Source organism: Polyodon spathula, chromosome 8 (assembly GCF_017654505.1).
Source record: "Polyodon spathula isolate WHYD16114869_AA chromosome 8, ASM1765450v1, whole genome shotgun sequence".
In the NCBI taxonomy this organism is placed as follows: domain Eukaryota; kingdom Metazoa; phylum Chordata; class Actinopteri; order Acipenseriformes; family Polyodontidae; genus Polyodon; species Polyodon spathula.
Genome location: NC_054541.1, coordinates 30,813,548 through 30,830,536, shown reverse-complemented (window position 1 = coordinate 30,830,536; position 16,989 = coordinate 30,813,548). Strand labels below are relative to the sequence as shown.

At 38.8% G+C, this 16,989-nt stretch overlaps 1 protein-coding gene across 2 annotated transcripts in view; it reads left to right on the top strand.

Annotated features, from left to right (window-relative positions):
• The first annotated feature begins 9,606 nt into the window (after nt 1-9,606).
• The window catches only part of gramd4a (GRAM domain containing 4a), a 57,249-nt gene continuing 49,866 nt past the window's right edge, over nt 9,607-16,989 (top strand). Inside the window, exon 1 of one of the 2 annotated variants that reach the window (XM_041257532.1) lies at nt 9,607-10,444. In XM_041257532.1, the coding sequence (XP_041113466.1) occupies nt 10,416-10,444 (29 nt within the window). In that variant the 5' untranslated portion in view covers nt 9,607-10,415. The remainder of the gene's footprint in view (nt 10,445-16,989) is intronic. The other variant, XM_041257533.1, reaches the window with a different exon arrangement.

Below are 16,989 nucleotides of genomic sequence, written 5' to 3'. Positions count from 1 at the left end.
TGTCAGGTTAGATTTATGTTGGCTCTGATATTATACATGGCAGTAGTTTAGGAAGGTTTTTTTTTTAATGCAGAACAATGATCATTTATTTTAACGTCCCTAATATTTAACTGTTCATAACTGTTATCTGATCATTCCTGCAAGTTATATACCACTAAATGGAAAAGTGAACTTGAATACAATACTGTGCAAAATGCTATACAGCAGAGGTAGGCAACCCTGGTCCTGCAGTGCCACAGACACTTCTGGTTTTTGTTTTACCCAAGCCCTAATTGATTCAATGATTGGCTTAATTGGTCTAAATTATCATGTGTTTCAGGAATTAGCAATTGATGATTAAGAGATACCTACAAAACCTGCAGGATTGCGGCACTCCAGGAACAGGGTTGCCTACCCCTGCTGTACAGTATAGTATAGCAATTTCATGTATGAGAACCCAAAGCCTTGTGTATTACCCTGTACTGTTGCTACTACAATGATGTGCCTGTTTAAGATTTTTCTTCTTGGGTAGATGTGGCAGTGTGGCCAGGTGGAAGATCTGCCAGTGTGTGTTTGTGTGGGGAATGTTGGGTTGGCAGGGAGGGGGTTACATTTCTCTCTGTCAAAATTGAATAAATGGCTCCAGCCACAGGTATATAAAATAGGTGTTCACATGTGTTAGTTTAGGATTAGTATAATTTATGTTGGCGATAGTAATAGTGATGGTGATGGTGGTGTTGATGGTGATGGTAGTGGTAATGGTGATAATGATAGTGATAGTGAAGGTGGTGGTGATGTTGATTGTGATGGTCATGGTGATGGAGGTCTGTGTTTGTATTCTGAAAGTTGAGAGATTTTGAAAAGCCTTTTGTTTTGGCCCTTGTGTCGTTTGTTTTGTCAAGAATGTTTTGTTGAAAGTTTTATCCATTTTATTTTTTTATTAAAACTTAGTGCATTAAACTTGCAGCTTTCTACATCTGAGTCTCTCTGTCTGCAAATACCATGATTCTCATAAGACTGTGCAGTTACACGTTAAATAGAGTTTGTGGGGAGAGATTTCTAGGTAACACTCAAAAAGAGACAGCTTTTAAAAACAAGCATACAAACAGCTGAAAACAGCTGTTTAAATTTATTGTTTAAAGTTATTGTTTAAATAACAATAACTTTGGCCATGAAACTGGAGTAACTACAAAAAATGCTGAATATAGTTATATAGTTTAATTGCACTGTACTGTATGTGACTTTTGGCCGAACTGTAGCTACATCTGTAATTGACTATAAAAAATACATTATAATGTGGCTTGCTAAAGTTACTGTAATGCATTTTCTTGTACATTATATAATGTTCCAGTAAATGCATTACAGTTCTGTGTATCTATTGGCAAATGGTTTGTGAATACGACAACATTGTTTGTTTCCTTGGAAAGATCCGAGGCTCATTTGAACCCCATGGGCCTCCAGCTTACCTTAGTTGAGAGATCACAACCAATAGACTTAATGCTCCTTATCCTTTACAAACCTCACCACAGGCAACAATCAACCAAACAATGAGTTTGAAATCGGAACTAATTTAAACACAAATAGAGAGTGGAAACAAAACACATCATGTTAAATATAAATCTTAAATGTAAGCACACATTTGAAGGGGTCAGTGACATTTTTTTTGTTGTGTTACTTGTTTAGAGATTTTTACTTTCTGACACCAAACACATTGATATAGGGGAACACCACTGAATCAGATCTTTCGTACATACATACATTATCTTCAAATAAAAAAATATATTATTTGTTTATTTAGCAGATGCCTTTATCAAAGGCAGCTTACAGAGGCTAGGGTGTGTTAACCATGCAAGAGCTGCAGAGCCATTTACAACAACATCTTCCCTGAAAGAAAGAGCACAAGGAGGTTAAGTGACTTGCTCACACAATGAACCAGTTGCAGAGCCAGTTTCATTTGGAACAATATCAGTTACAAGAAACAGTATATTGTACATATAGTGTTCATGGGACAGTGGATGGATTTGGCCACAAGAGGGCCCATACTCCAATGACTATAGTAGCTGAAAACCTATCACAATTTACTTACATCTTTGAAATGCAGGTACTGTATTTGCTTGTTGTCATGGAAGCTGGATGTTGTTTTCTTTGCTTTAGGTCTAGGTCCATATTGTATTATTGTGGTTGTGCAGTTTTATGCAGTGTACATAATTTATGGAATCAGATATTCCATGATTTTGGTCTCTGATTGGGATAGTATTTTTAGCAGATCTTGCCCAGACTTTGAATGAATGACCAGTTATATGCCACATGCTGGGAATGTAGCCCCCAACCAGTGACTTCACTTTTATTATATTTACAGACAATTTCATTAATTACAAAATACTGGGAGTCATTTATTCAAATTTGATTACACTTTACATGGTATCACTGTAAATCTCACCCAGAAATAGAGTAATAAAGTTGATCATTTATAGTGTTTTATATGAAATGTTATACGTATAGACCTGGCATTATCACATTTAGTCACAATATACGTATACTGTATTTTCCATCACTATACAGTTTCAACAAGACAGTGTCTCCTAGAATTTTGGCCAGACCAAAGACACAATTTTTGTTTTAATTGTATTACTCATTCTAAAAGTGGCTAAAGGCCAGAAAAATTCATTTCTGGTTAACATTTAGAATCTGTAATTGACTCCTCCAAGGATCCAATTTCAATTGTGGCACCACTCTCTTTAGACCTGTATGCATTTGAGAAAAATAAGTTATGTTAGTTTTTAAGAGACCAGTAATAAAGAGTTCAATACTGCTTTCAGTTCAGTATGAAACATATACCTCTGGACCACTGGCACAGGCAGTGAGAGTGCTTATTTGGTTGAGTAGATTTAACACAGAGGTGTCATGGAAAATCCAACTATCTGTGGTGATTGATGGATATATGCTGCCCTGCCTGTGTCAATGCATTCCAGGTCCTCCTGATTCTTTAAATGAAAGCACAAATGTGACCCTATTAGCCAGAATGTATTTCTTGATCTTTCTTCAACCAGGACCTCTGTGAGAGAGGAAGATCTGAACTGGCCGTTAGGTGCATGTGTGAGTTGTGGGTGGTTCAGATACCGTATATGTTCCCACGCTGTCAGGCAATGCTTGGTTGACAGGAATCAGCTGTGAGGAATTTGGCTGCTGTTCTGTCATTGGCTGGGGGGTGGGACTATATGGGGTGTATGACTGAATAAAAAGGCACTGTTTTGTATCCCCTCTGGCTCATACAGGAAGTACGGTGGAACGTGACTTCACAGATGAATCCTGACCCGAACAGGATTAAAAACCCTGCACCCTTTATTTTGTAGTTTTTCCTTAAAGTCTTTTGTTTTCCTTTTTCCTTTTGCCTTCTCTTTATTCATTCTGTCACACCTGTGTGTGTCTGTTATCTGGAGATGGGGCACAATATCATTGCTGATAGAGTGCCCCGAACTATCATAGAAGCACCTGCCAACTGAGCACAGGCTAATATATCTGGACGCCTGGGCCGGCATTTCATCATTGAACTTTGTGTCTGCCTTGTGTTTTCCCACACCCCTTTTACATGTGGTGTCAGTTGCGGGATAACTGGCATTGCCAAGACACAGCAGTGCCCATTGGAAAAACAAAAAAAAACTAAACCCATAATGGATGCAATACAGTTTGCCTAGATGGCCCTTCTGCATCAGACACTGACAGCGACAGTGCAGGGAGGGACTGGGGCTGCTTCCAGATGGCAACAGCCTACTAAAATGATGGCTGAGGATGGCCCAGAGGCATACCTCCGAGTATTTGAGGCTTTGGCAGAGGCCAATCAGTGGCCCCAGGATTGATGGGCGAGCTACCTTTTGCCGCAATTAATCGGGGAGGTGCAAGCTGCCACCCAAACCTTGTCCGCAGAGGAGATGAGAGTTTACTCCACTCTTAAGGCGGTATTCCTCAACTGGGTGGGAGCCATGCCCGAAGGATACCAACGGAGACTCCGGGAGGGGAGGTTAAATTAAACCGAATATCCCCGCACCTTGGCTCACCGTCTCCATGATTACGCCATGGGATGGCTGGATCCCAGCACCAACACCAAGGATCAGGTCGTGGAGTTGGTAGTGTTGGAGCAGTTTTAGTCGGCAGCCATTTAGATGGGCTGTGACTGTGGGAGCTCCTGGTCCAGGAACTGGGATGGAGTGGGCTGTACCATGGCCAATCGCAGTGTCGGGCCAGGGTCTCCAGTGGTCCAACCACCAGCAGAGGTTTCAGGGAGAGAAAGCAGCCAACCGAGATGTTGGACATGCCACGACCCGGATCATCTGGCTTGCGACTGCCCCGTCATGGAGTGCGACCTCTCTGGGCCAGGCAAGCATGTTCCATTACCTCAGTCACATCAGCAAACGAGTTTTGTACTTCCTGTGACAGTGGAAGGGACACAAACTCAGGCTCTCTTGGATTCAAGGTGTGGTCAGTCCCTAATCCAAGAAGGGTTGATCTCACCTGGGCATAAGCAATTGTCGAGACGGGCTAACCTTAAATGTATACATGGGGATATTCGCACCTACTCTAAATTTGGATAAAACTACAAATTGGTACTGTAATGACGTACATACAGGTAGTCTTGGTTCCTCATTTGCCACAACCTGTCATTCTGGGGCGGGACTGCCAACAGTTCAATGCTTGGTAGCTGCTGTGCAATCTGCAGCAGGCACAACATAGACAGGTGACCAATTACAATAGAGGGGCCCGTTGTGACATTATTTAAAAGGGGGATAAGGCAGACCCAAGTAATTATAGACCCATTAGTTTAGCTTCCATAATATGCAACATGATGGAAGCAATATTAAGAGGTAAGCAACAGCAACAATATGATAGGGGTTAGCCAGCATGGACTCAGAAGAGGGAGGTCATGCTTAACTAACCTACTTGACTTTTGAGGATGTTAGAGCTAAAGTAGATGATGGCAATGCTTATGATATAAAGTATCTAGATGTACAAAACACATTTGACAAAGTGCCACATGAAAGACTTGTATGTAAATTAAAATCATCAGGAATACAGGGGAGGACATGTAATGGGAACAGAACTGGTTAAAAAACAGAAAGCAGAGTAATTGAGAGGTATAAAATCAGATTGTGGAGAGCTACTTAGTGGGTTACCACCATGGTCCATACTTGAACCCTTACTGTTCCTAATTTATATAAATGACTTGGACCAAGATTGACACTACAAGATTGTTAAACTTATAGATGATACCAAACTTGGCAGAGAAGTGGTCAGAAACCACATCCCAGCTAAATCAACGGAATTTGGACCTTCTCTGTGACAGGAAAAACTTGTGGCAAAATATTTTTAACATTAAGAAACGTAAAGTGATTAATATTGGGCATAATAATCAAGGCTCTAAGTATTCAATTAATGGGGTAGAAATAGGAGACGAGGACTTTGGAAATGATCTTGGGCTATAGTAGAGTCATCATTAAAAGTATCTTGCCAATATGGTGAAGCAATTAAAAAAGAAAATAGAATGTTAGGCTATGTATGTTGCAAAAAGTGTAGAATACAAGTCTAGAGAGGTTACGCTAAGATTATACAATGCCCTAGTTAGACCCCACCTAGAATACTGTGTGCTGTTTTGGTCAACTTACTACAAAAAGACATCATTGCACTTGAAAAGGTACAGAGAAGGGCAACAAGGCTGATCCCAGGACTTAATGACATGAGCTATGAAGACAGGTTAAAATAATGAAATCTGATCAGCCAACAAAAAAGAAGGGAGTGAGGAGACTTGATTGAAGTTTTAAAAATGATAAACTCTGTCAAGTTCCTTGGGGAGAGTTGATGGACAGCAATCTTCAAGTCATGCTACAAATTTTCAATTGGATTTAGGTTAGGGCTTGACTGGGCCACTCAAAGACATTTACTTTTTTGTTCCTTAGCAACTTAAGTGTAGCTTTGGCTGTGTGCTTTGGGTTGTTGTCATATGAAAGGTGAACTTCCATACCAGTTTCAGCTTTCTTGCAGAGGGCAGCAGGTTTTCCTCAAGGACTTCTGTGTACTTTGCTCCATTTATTTTCCCTTCTATCCTGACAAGTTCCCCAGTCCCTGCCGATGAAAAACATCCCCATAACATGATGCTGCCACCACCATGCTTCACAGTAGAAATGGTGTTCTTTGGGTGATGTGCTGTGTTGGGAACCTACAGGAACTGCTGAATTTATCCTGAAATTATGTGAATCACTACAATTTAACACAGGTGGAGGCCACTTAACTTGTGATTTTGAAGGCGATTGGTTACACCTGAGCTAATTTAGGATTGCATTACAAGGGGGGTGGACACTTAGACAACCAAGCTACTTCAGTTTTTATTTTTAATTAATTTTCTACAAATTTCTATAATATTTTGTTCACTTGGAAGTTGTGGGGTAGGATGTGCAGATAAATGAAAAATAAAAAAAAAATTTAATTCCAGGCTATAAGACAACAAAAGGTGAACATTTTGAAAGGGGGTGAAGACTTTCTATAAGCACTGTATGTGTGTGTGTGTGTGTGTGTGTGTGTATATATATATATATATATATATATATATATATATATATATATATATATATATACACATACACACACACACACACAGTGGCTTGCAAAAGTATTCAGACCCCTGACCAATTCTCTCATATTACTGAATTACAAATGGTACATTGAAATTTCGTTCTGTTTGATATTTTATTTTTAAACACTGAAACTCAGAATCAGTTATTGTAAGGTGACATTGGTTTTATGTTGGGAAATATTTTTAAGAAAAATAAAAAACTGAAATATCTTGCTTGCATAAGTATTCAACCCCTGTGCTGTGGAAGCTCCCAGTTTGCACCGATGAAAGAAATTGCCCTAACGAGGACACAATTACCTTACCATTGGCCTCCACCTGTGAACCATTAAAGTTGCTGTCACATTTTCTGGATAAAAACCCCACTGTTGAAGGATCATTGGTAAGGCTGTGAATCTGAAGGAAAATGAAGACCAAAGAGCATTCTACAGAAGTTAGAGATAAAGTAATACAAATGCATAGATTAGGGAAAGGGTACAAAATAATATCCAAGTGTTTGGATATCCCAGTGAGCACAGTTGGATCAATAATCAGGAAGTGGAAGCTGCATCACACCACCCAGGCACTGCCAAGAAAAGGCTGTCCCTCAAAACTCAACGCTCAAACAAGAAGGAGACTTGTGAGAGAAGCCACAGAGAGGCCAACAATCACTTTGAAGGAGCTACAGAGTTCAGTGGCTGGGAGTGGAGTAATGGTGCACCAGTCAACCATATCAAGAGCTCTGCATAACACTGGCCTGTATGGGAGGGTGGCAAGAAAGAAGCCGTTACTCAAAAAGTACCATCTGAAAGCACGTCTGGAGTTTGCCAGAAAGCATGAGAGTGACCCAGCTGCAATGTGGGAAAAGGTTTTGTGGTCAGATGAGACCAAGATAGAGCTTTTTGGCCAAAACTCAAAGCGCTATGTGTGGCGCAAACCTAACACTGCCCATGCCTCAAGACACACCATCCCTACAGTGAAGTATGGTGGTGGCAGCATCATGCTGTGGGGATGCTTCTCATCAGCAGGGACTGGGCATCTTGTTACAATTGAAGGAAGAATGGATGGAGCAAAATACAGGAAAATACTGCAAGAGAATCTGCTTCAGTCCGCTAAAAAACTGAAGCTTGGGAGGAAATTCACCTTTCAGCAGGACAATGATCCCAAGCACAAGGCCAAAGCAACATTGGAGTGGCTCAAGAACAAAAAGGTGAATGTCCTACAGTGGCCCAGTCAAAGTCCTGATCTCAATCCCATTGAGAATCTGTGGCACTATTTGAAAATTGCGGTCCACAAGCGTCGTCCAACCAACCTGAACAACCTGGAGCAAATCTGCCAAGAAGAATGGACCAAAATCACTCCGACACTGTGTGCAAAGCTGGTACATACTTACCCCAAAAGACTTAAAGCTGTTATTGCAGCGAAAGGTGGCTCTACCAAATATTAATGTGTGGGGGTTGAATACTTATGCAAGCAAGATATTTCAGTTTTTTATTTTTCTTAAAAATATTTCCCAACATAAAACCAATGTCACCTTACAATAATTGATTTTGAGTTTAAGTGTTTTAAAATAAAATATCGAACAGAACGAAATTTAAATGTACCATTTGTAATTCAGTAATATGAGAGAATTGGTCAGGGGTCTGAATACTTTTGCAAGGCACTGTGTATATGTGTGTGTATATATATATATATATATATATATATATATATATATATATATATATATATATATATATATATATATATATACATACACTATACCCGACCCAAATTAAATAATTTGTATGGCACCAGTTTGACCTTGCATCTCTGTGAATTACCTTGGGCTTAGTTTCTGAGCTTTGAGTCTAAAATATAAGTTTAAACACTAACTAAATAATTTCCTACTGACAAATTATTACGATCAGTCACATATAGGAAGAAAATAACTAAAAGGATAATAAGTGCATATTAATAAAATAATATATTTAGCATCTGTACATTCCTCATACAGAAATTAGTAAAGATCAAAAGTGTTTTGCTCAGACTGACTGTAAATATACTGTTTTAACATGTCTGTTGAGATGTACACATTTCAATCACAAAGGCACTATATTAATACCATCATTATATTTCCACCGTGCCTTTCACTGCACGTCTGTCTCTGGCTTTTTACAGGCAACACAATATCATACACTAAAACAGATTCAACTATTACAACTTCAAGAAAACCAACCCTAATAAGTGGTTATTTTAGATATGGTATCAGTACCCCTCACAGTCTGGTAAAGCATTGCAAAGTCCAGGGGTTAAGACTCTGTCTCCCTATGAATCCTAGCTTTTGTTATAGAACTCCAGGTAAGAAGATGTAAGAGAATTGGTCAAAAGCAGAATCCTAATGGGTGAAATGTGCTGATGAGGTGGAGTTTTAGTATGTATTTGAGCTTCCATATTCTGAAACAGCTGTGAAGAGAATACTTAAGGTGGCTAGCAAATCTAGAGGTGACATTTGCATGGACCAGTTTCTATACCAGTTTATTAATATATTAAGACCTCACCCACTGGTTTGACCATGCAAATCTAAATGGTGGAGCCAATATTATCAAAAGTATATATTTTATAAGGCTCTTATTTTGCCTATTTATATTTTCAATGTGTGTATATATATAGATAGACAGAGATAGATAGATAGAGGCTGTGTGGTCCAGTGGTTAAAGAAACATGCTTGTAACCAGCATTGTAACCACCATTTAAACCACCTGGTTTAAATGGTACCTGGTTCAAATCTCAGCTCAGCCACTGACTCATTGTTTGATCCTGAGCAAGTCACTTAATCTCCTTGTGCTCTGTCTTTGGGTGAGACGTTGTTGTAGTGACGCACACACCCTCTTGTAAAGTGCTTTGTGATGGTGGTCCACTATGAAAGGTCCTATGTATATATTCCCTTAAAAACTTAGAATTTAGAAAATATCCAATTGGTGAAGAACATCAGAACAAGCATGACATCACCGGAACAGGCTTGTGCAGGCAGTAGATACGCAGGACACACGAGGAAAACGCAACCGAATACAGGTTTTCAGTTACTGAATTTCCCCAAAAAAACAATCAGTGCCGTGGATTTAGGGGATGCACTGGAACGTTTTGAGCTGAGTGGTTATGTGTTGTTGCCTTTGTTCACGCATTTTGAGGAGGAACGTTGATCAATTGCTTTGCTGAGAAATTACGTGCTGATTAAAACATATAAAATAACATTGTTCTACGGTGATTTAATATGCCTTGGTAAAGCTTTAGGATGTAAATAAATCATGCAGTGCAAAGGCTTCTGATGTCTATTTTCTAATAAATGCACACGAATGAAAAGTAGCCGTTTACTTGCACTTGTTTTGAAATTGCGGTCAAGTGAATGTATTTTACTTATTATATCATTCTTATATTTACATGTTTGTATTGTTCCTTCTCAGCCTCCGAGACAATCGGTCGCTTGTGGGGTTATGGAATCATCACGAACGGACGGCCCCTTTAAGAGTGTAGTCGCTGACATTGACGAAATTTCCTGGTCAGGTCCTCCCGTCGTGTGCTTCAATGAAAATCAACAAGAGAAATTGAGGCAGGCTTTTTTTTTTTTTTTTTTTTTAATATATGTGTATATATATATATATATATATACGGCGGGGGCTGGCATTGACACAAAAAAACCTGTATTGGAAACTAAGCCACCGATTTTCAAGCGGCGATTCCGTAAACAAAAGCAGAAATATATTTCTTCATTTTGTTCATTTCGAGGTTTTAAAGATATTCAGTGGGTTCAGAAGGTGTAGAAAAATACACCACAGAATCACAAGGACCCTCAGTGTTAATGAAACTTTGCTCTGATTTCCGCGCTGGGTAAGTAACTTTGTTTTGTTTATTTAATACTAATAAATACGAGCAACAGGTTTCGCACGATTTGACTATAAACCGTCTCTGCTTTGTTTGATAAACGCAAATTACAGTTTTGTATTGGATGTGAATAAATCGTGTTGTATAACATTACCACTAACTGAGGCGTATCGGGTGCCACATAACACTACAAATCATACAGTGTAGTTTGATTATATATGAGTATTAACCGTCAATTGTTTTGTTTTTTTTGGTTGCATTTTATAACACATCTGGTAGTTATATAAATCATCAAGCTACAGTTACAGCCATAATGCGCTCCTTTGTTACTTTTGTTGGCGGTATAGTCACATTGCTTTCCATCACACCCACAGTTATGTTAAAATAATTGCCATGATTCTTTCAATATAGATTTTTAGTTCTATAGTCTAGTAAATCGTGTTGCATTCTGAAAATAAGGCGACTGTTCCCAGTTAACCAGGGTTTAATTGCCTGCTGATTAGGAAGAAGGAGGGATTGGTTCAGCAGTGAGAAGACAGAAGGGAAAGCATTAGGCGATTGACTAGTTGTTTTAATCTTGTGCTAGGAAGAAACGGGTATTTTTCACGCGTCTCGGAAGCTAATCTTAAATGCAGTGAGTGTCGACTGTATCGAAAATATGAACCCCCGGTCCTTGAGTATAAAGTATAATAGACGTTTTTTTCACAAAACTATAACTACCAAAAAATATTAGGACAATCTGTATTTAAATACATGTGTTGTAGGCCTTTTAATAACAATGTGTATGTTGAATGGTAATATCGCTGTCCTCAACTCGAAAGTTTTTGGTAGGGCACAGTCCTTCTGAACTTTAACAATGTGCCTTTATGTTTAATTGATCATCCCCGAATCAGACAGCCTAGAGTACACAGTGTAGTTTTAATATAATGACACGTATAGCTGGTTATCAAAGTTTGGATGGTTTTGTCATCATGACTATTAGTGTGTGAAGATGTTTCATTTTATCAAGGCCTACCATTCAGCCAAATTTTAATTAAGATGAAACGTACATTTGTACAGTACGCTTTTTTTGTTTTAATTAATCTAATGGTTAAGTTTGTAAGATCTTGTTTCTTTTTTGAAGTGCATGGGCTTTATTTAACAGGGGTGTCTAATACCCTGTTTTTTTTTTTCCGAAGACTTGACAAAAGTCCCAACCTACTCTTTTATAAGGATGTTGAATATATATTTTAAATCGGGTAATCTTTACAAAAACAACCTTGATAATGCACGTGAAATATAAGAGCTGTGATGGTGTTAACTAAAACACTAGTGTCATTTGCAAATATTGGGACAAGACTTTTTGTAATTAAGTAAACAAAGGCCAAATCAGCAGATTGATGTTTTTTTCAGTGCTGCACGACCGAGTATTTGGATTGTTAGCTTTTAACAGGTGAGGGTCATTGGTGTTTACCATTGAAAGTGAAACACTCGAAGAAACATCTGTTTGGATTTGTGATGATTGCTGATGTTCTCAGACTCCATGGGGAACAGCAGTTCACACAAACTAAAGCGTCTGATTTCTATGATTTGAGTTAAATTCCAGTCATCGTATGTGCAGGGCTAGGTTCTTTGATATAGGAAAACCTTTTTTTGTCTTCATGTGCTTCTTCAAAGTAGAATAGGGTGTGATAGATACGGTTTAGGAGGCTTCCCAATATAGTTAACATGGTCAGTTGCAGCTTTGTGTGAATAAATACAGTACGTTTTAGGGAACTATATTAAACCATATTTTAAGTAATGTTAATTGGCGTACTGGAGGTCACAGACAGACACAGACAATATGGAAACCTCATGTTTTGCATGTGATCCTCGATCAGGTAAGTGTAGGACTGTGAACAATTTGAATGAAATCTTAGGAGGTCGTGCAACAATTGTTTGAATCCTGTCCGCATTCATGGAATGTTTCAGGATTGGACATTGCTTGACATGTTATTAACCACTTAAGGTACACAAGGAATTGAGCAGTTCTAACGGTTTCTTAAAATACATATCAGAGTGACTTATGTATCACAAGGAAACTGACAATTTGGAAGAAGAGATCCAACCTGTCAGTTTTGAAACCCTGTTTCATGCGCCTCGTTTGCAAAATTATGATATTTAGCATCATCTTATTTGTGGCACACATATCTCCCTTGTACCTTAAAAGGTTAGGCCAGGTCCAGCCAGGCAATAAAATGCTTTCCAGCAAATGTTTGTAATCAAGATACTGAAAGAAAATAGCATATGCCAACATAACAAATTGTGCTCTATACACTGTGCATTACTTTCCCTGGTATTTTTCTAAAAGAAAACCATATTAGTGTATTGTTCAGTCTGACCTCTGGTACCCTGTACAAGCATACCATCTGACTCATTAGCTGATGTTTTGTCAGTTTTGTCAGATTGGTCAGTGGAAGACAAATATGTGTGCATAGGTGAACACTGAGTTTTGTTGAAGTAGCAATAGAAGACAAAATGTGCAGTGTTTGTTAAACTTTCAGAGGAAGATAGACGTTTGTTTTGTGTGATTTTGTTTTTGCTTTTTTTAAATGATGTACTTATAACAACACAGTTAATCAAGACTGAGAAACTAGGTTAAAGATCACAGTACCAGGTCCCTTTTCTAGCAACAGTAAAACCTTTACAGTATTTGATCGCTTACTAAAGCAGAACATATCAGTTCTCTCAAGTGCTGATTGTCATTTGTGTTTACAACATAACAGTGTTTTATTTATTTATTTTTTTAGCCTACTATTTGTAAGAGGACTATTGTGGAGATATTTTTGTTATTTCTGAGATAGAAAAAAGGGTCTACATATAGTGCCCAAAGTGCTCAAACAAGAAGTACAAACATAGACCTAGATCTTCAAACCGCTGCACAGTCAGTTGGATATACTAAATTCAATAGAAATGTATCATTTGGTAGTCCTGTGCTGGGACCCTGTAAAATCAAGAAATATAAAGCCGGTGACTCAGTATTGCTTCTTATTTATTTCTGTTTTCCATCTCTCTTTGTACTTTCGCAATGTAACCCTACTCAGTCCTCTTCAAGTGCCAGTATTACAGCCCTGGCTTTGTCACGCTTTGAATTTAAACCACAGCCTCCATCTTTAGTGCATTTACTACTCCTGTTTATTACTCATAACACATAATTGGAATTACAGATACATATGTTTTGTATTTATTTTTTTTATTTTTATGTATTCTGTGGATAATTGTTTGTTTAGGATTTTAATTGAGGATATTAAGAGGGAATCGGTCTGACTGATTATGACTACAACATAACTGTTGCCTACCATCAACTGAGAGAGAGCATGCATTTATTAATATACAGTATAATGCTGTGTAGTTTTCCTTGATTTTGTAAATATAAAAACATAAATTACTCTTAACTAGCATAACTAAATAGTTTGTGTTTTTTACCAAAGCCATTCTGTATGGTATTCTGAGTGTCCTTGTATTTATTTTATAGTGATATTCCTTAATTTACAGTTAATAATCAACCTTAAAGTAATATTTGACAGTAGTCCTTATTGATACTGAAATGTAATTTGTGTGATTAATAATACATCAGTTTGGTGGTTTATGTGATTGACAGGTTTTGGTTTTAGTGCTTGTTAGACATGATGAGTCACTTTATGAAGGGTAAATAAATCGTGCCTGGTCAGAAATACCCTGCTGTGTACTGAGACTCTATCGTGATGAACAGCAGAGCACAGCAAGAGGTGACAGACTTAAGATAACATTGCAGCTATTTTCTAACTGTAGGATAACATAGTTGAAATACAACTGTGGTGCTCCAAATCCTGTCTTTGAAAGGGTCACAGCGAGTATGCTTTTGTTTAAGAATGTATATTTTATATATAAAGTATTTTTTCTGTATATTTTTGCTCAAAGCCAGATGCTTGCATTGCAGTAAAATGGCACAAACTGGTAGATGTAGTAGGCTTCCCAATTCAGTGAAAGCAGATGACTATGATTCTACTGCTTGTTGTAAATGACTTTGGGCTAATATTTCCATTTGTAAAGAGAATTGACTTTACCCCTTTCACACAAAAATGCCGCTACTGAGCAGTCTCAAAGACGTTAAAAAAATATCCATTCACACAGCACGAAATTGTGCAATCTATGCCCATAACCCTTTCACACATTACAGTTGGTCAACAAATCGTTTTTATGGCAATGGCGATTCGCCCATAAATTACAGCATCACTCACCATCCCTTCTATTTGTGAATTCACACCCTCGTCGACCAGTAAAGTGAACAATTCCTTAAATTCTTCCAGACTCCAATTACTACCTCGTTCTTGTTCAGCCATTGTATTTGGAAAAAAAATGAAAGCATGTAACACTAACGACAAAAAGGCCCAACAAGTCTGTTATACAGTCACGTGTGATGTTGACTTTCAATCCACGGCCACTGTAGCACTTCAATGCCAGCATAACATTTCACACAGGCAGTTAAGACACTTCAGTGCAGAATGCAGAACCCCCTGAACATGTCTGTGTGTGTGTGTCCCATGGATAATGTGGGGGACGTTTGAAGCAAATTAGGCACATTTTCAAAAAGGAATAAAAATCATTTTAGCTGTATAAAATAGCAAGAAATTACTGTTTTTTCAATTGATCAACCGCTGCTTTGCCGTTTGAATATGTTTTAAAGTATATTCTGTCGAAACTGGGCTTGGGTTATAATTGAAGTATAATGCTTTTATTTGTTTTAAACTTTAAAGAAAAACAAAACAAGAAGTTTTAAGTGTATACAACTCTTAACCGGGTCTGAACAGATAGACCTCACACTGCTCAGACGCTGGCTTGCTTGGTACAGTATCTTTAAAGACAAGTTTAGTTGGCTTTTATGTACAAACTAAGAATCATAGAAGGGAACAAAAAAATAGTCTTATACCATAACTTTTTTTTTTCTTGAGAAAAAACTCCAAGGGGAAAAATTTCTCTGCTCCTTTGAGTAACCTTCATTTGTAATAAACTGCTTATCCTAGAACAGTCAAAGACCATGTGAATGTCATTTGACCTAGATACAAAACAGGTCCACACTCTGCCCATGGCTTTTTAAGTTCATGTTACTCTCTTAATGCGGTATACAAAATAACAATAGTCATTCTCGACTAATGTATTAGTAAAGAGGATACATTCAGGCCTTATCTAAATTATTTAAACTTTACATTTAGGGCAAGGCCTATCGGCTGTTTGGGAAAGCCATTTAATAGGTAGCGTGTTACTTGTCAGTGCCATAAAAGCAACTTTCACACTGGCCAGGAATGCCTTAACTCTGTGTATGGAACAGAACTGAAGTCTGTGTATGAGTTAACTGGGTTTGCAAAATTGTTGCACTGAATGTGGGCTGAAAGAAATGTGTATTAAATGCTGGTCTTTTGGTATCCAAGTATTTTTTCCATATCTATGTTTGTATTGGTTTTCATAAAATAAAAAAGCAGTAATACAGTACAGTCCATGTAGTTTTCTGTCATGTTGCTGGTAATGTAGTCAAACCACAGTATTGCTGTAAAAAATATAAATGTAATACCTGAAATGTAATAGTTTATTGCTGTTGTTTATGTAAATACTGTTTACTATAGTGTAGGTAGTTAGAACTTGTGAACACTATCCTCTGCTCACTCCCTCCCCACCACCCACTACAACCCCTACTATTCTACACTCCTTTTTCTCCTTCTCGCCCCTCTCGGACTCAGATCTGTGCTCATTGCTCCAGAGCCATAAACCCACCACAGTGTTCTGGACCCCTTCCCCACTCGCCTCTTCCAGGCTGCTGCCCCTGCCCCACTCCCTTTTATTTCCTCTCTCCTCAATGGCTGTTTCTCCTCAGCCTTCAAACAAGCCTGCATCACCCCCATCCTAAAAAATCCCTCCTTTTGATCCCTCATCCCTCCAGAACTACCTTCCTGTCTCCCTCCTCCAGTACCTCTCTAAAACCCTTGAGCGAGCGGTACACCGCCAGCTCTCTGCTTTCTTGTCAACACATTCTCTGCTTGACCCCCTCCAATCTGTTTTTCGCCTGGCACACTCCACGGAAACTGGTTTTCTCTACATCACAAACTCTGCTCTCTGCTCGTGCCCCCCCCCCCCCCCCCCCCTCCTCTGTCCTAATTTTCCTTGACCTCTCTGCTGCCTTTGACACAGTTGACCACTCTATTCTCCTGTCCTCCCTTGCTGACCTGGGACTCTCCAGTACTGCTCTTGCCTGGTTCTCCTCCTACCTCTCCACGCTCACGTACCGGGTGTCCTGGCATGGCTCACCCTCTGCCCCTTGCCCTCTTTTGACTGGTGTCCCCCAAGGTGCAGTCCTAGGACCCCTCCTGTTGTCTCTCTACACCCGCTCCCTTTGTCCCCTCATCTCATCCCATGGCTTCTCATGTCACTTCTATGCTGATGATGCCCAGATATCCCTCTCCTTTCCCACCTCTGACTGATATTTCCTCCCGTATCTCCATCTGTGTCTCCGTCATCTCCTCCTGGATGCTCTTGCATCATTTAAAACTCAATCTCTCCAA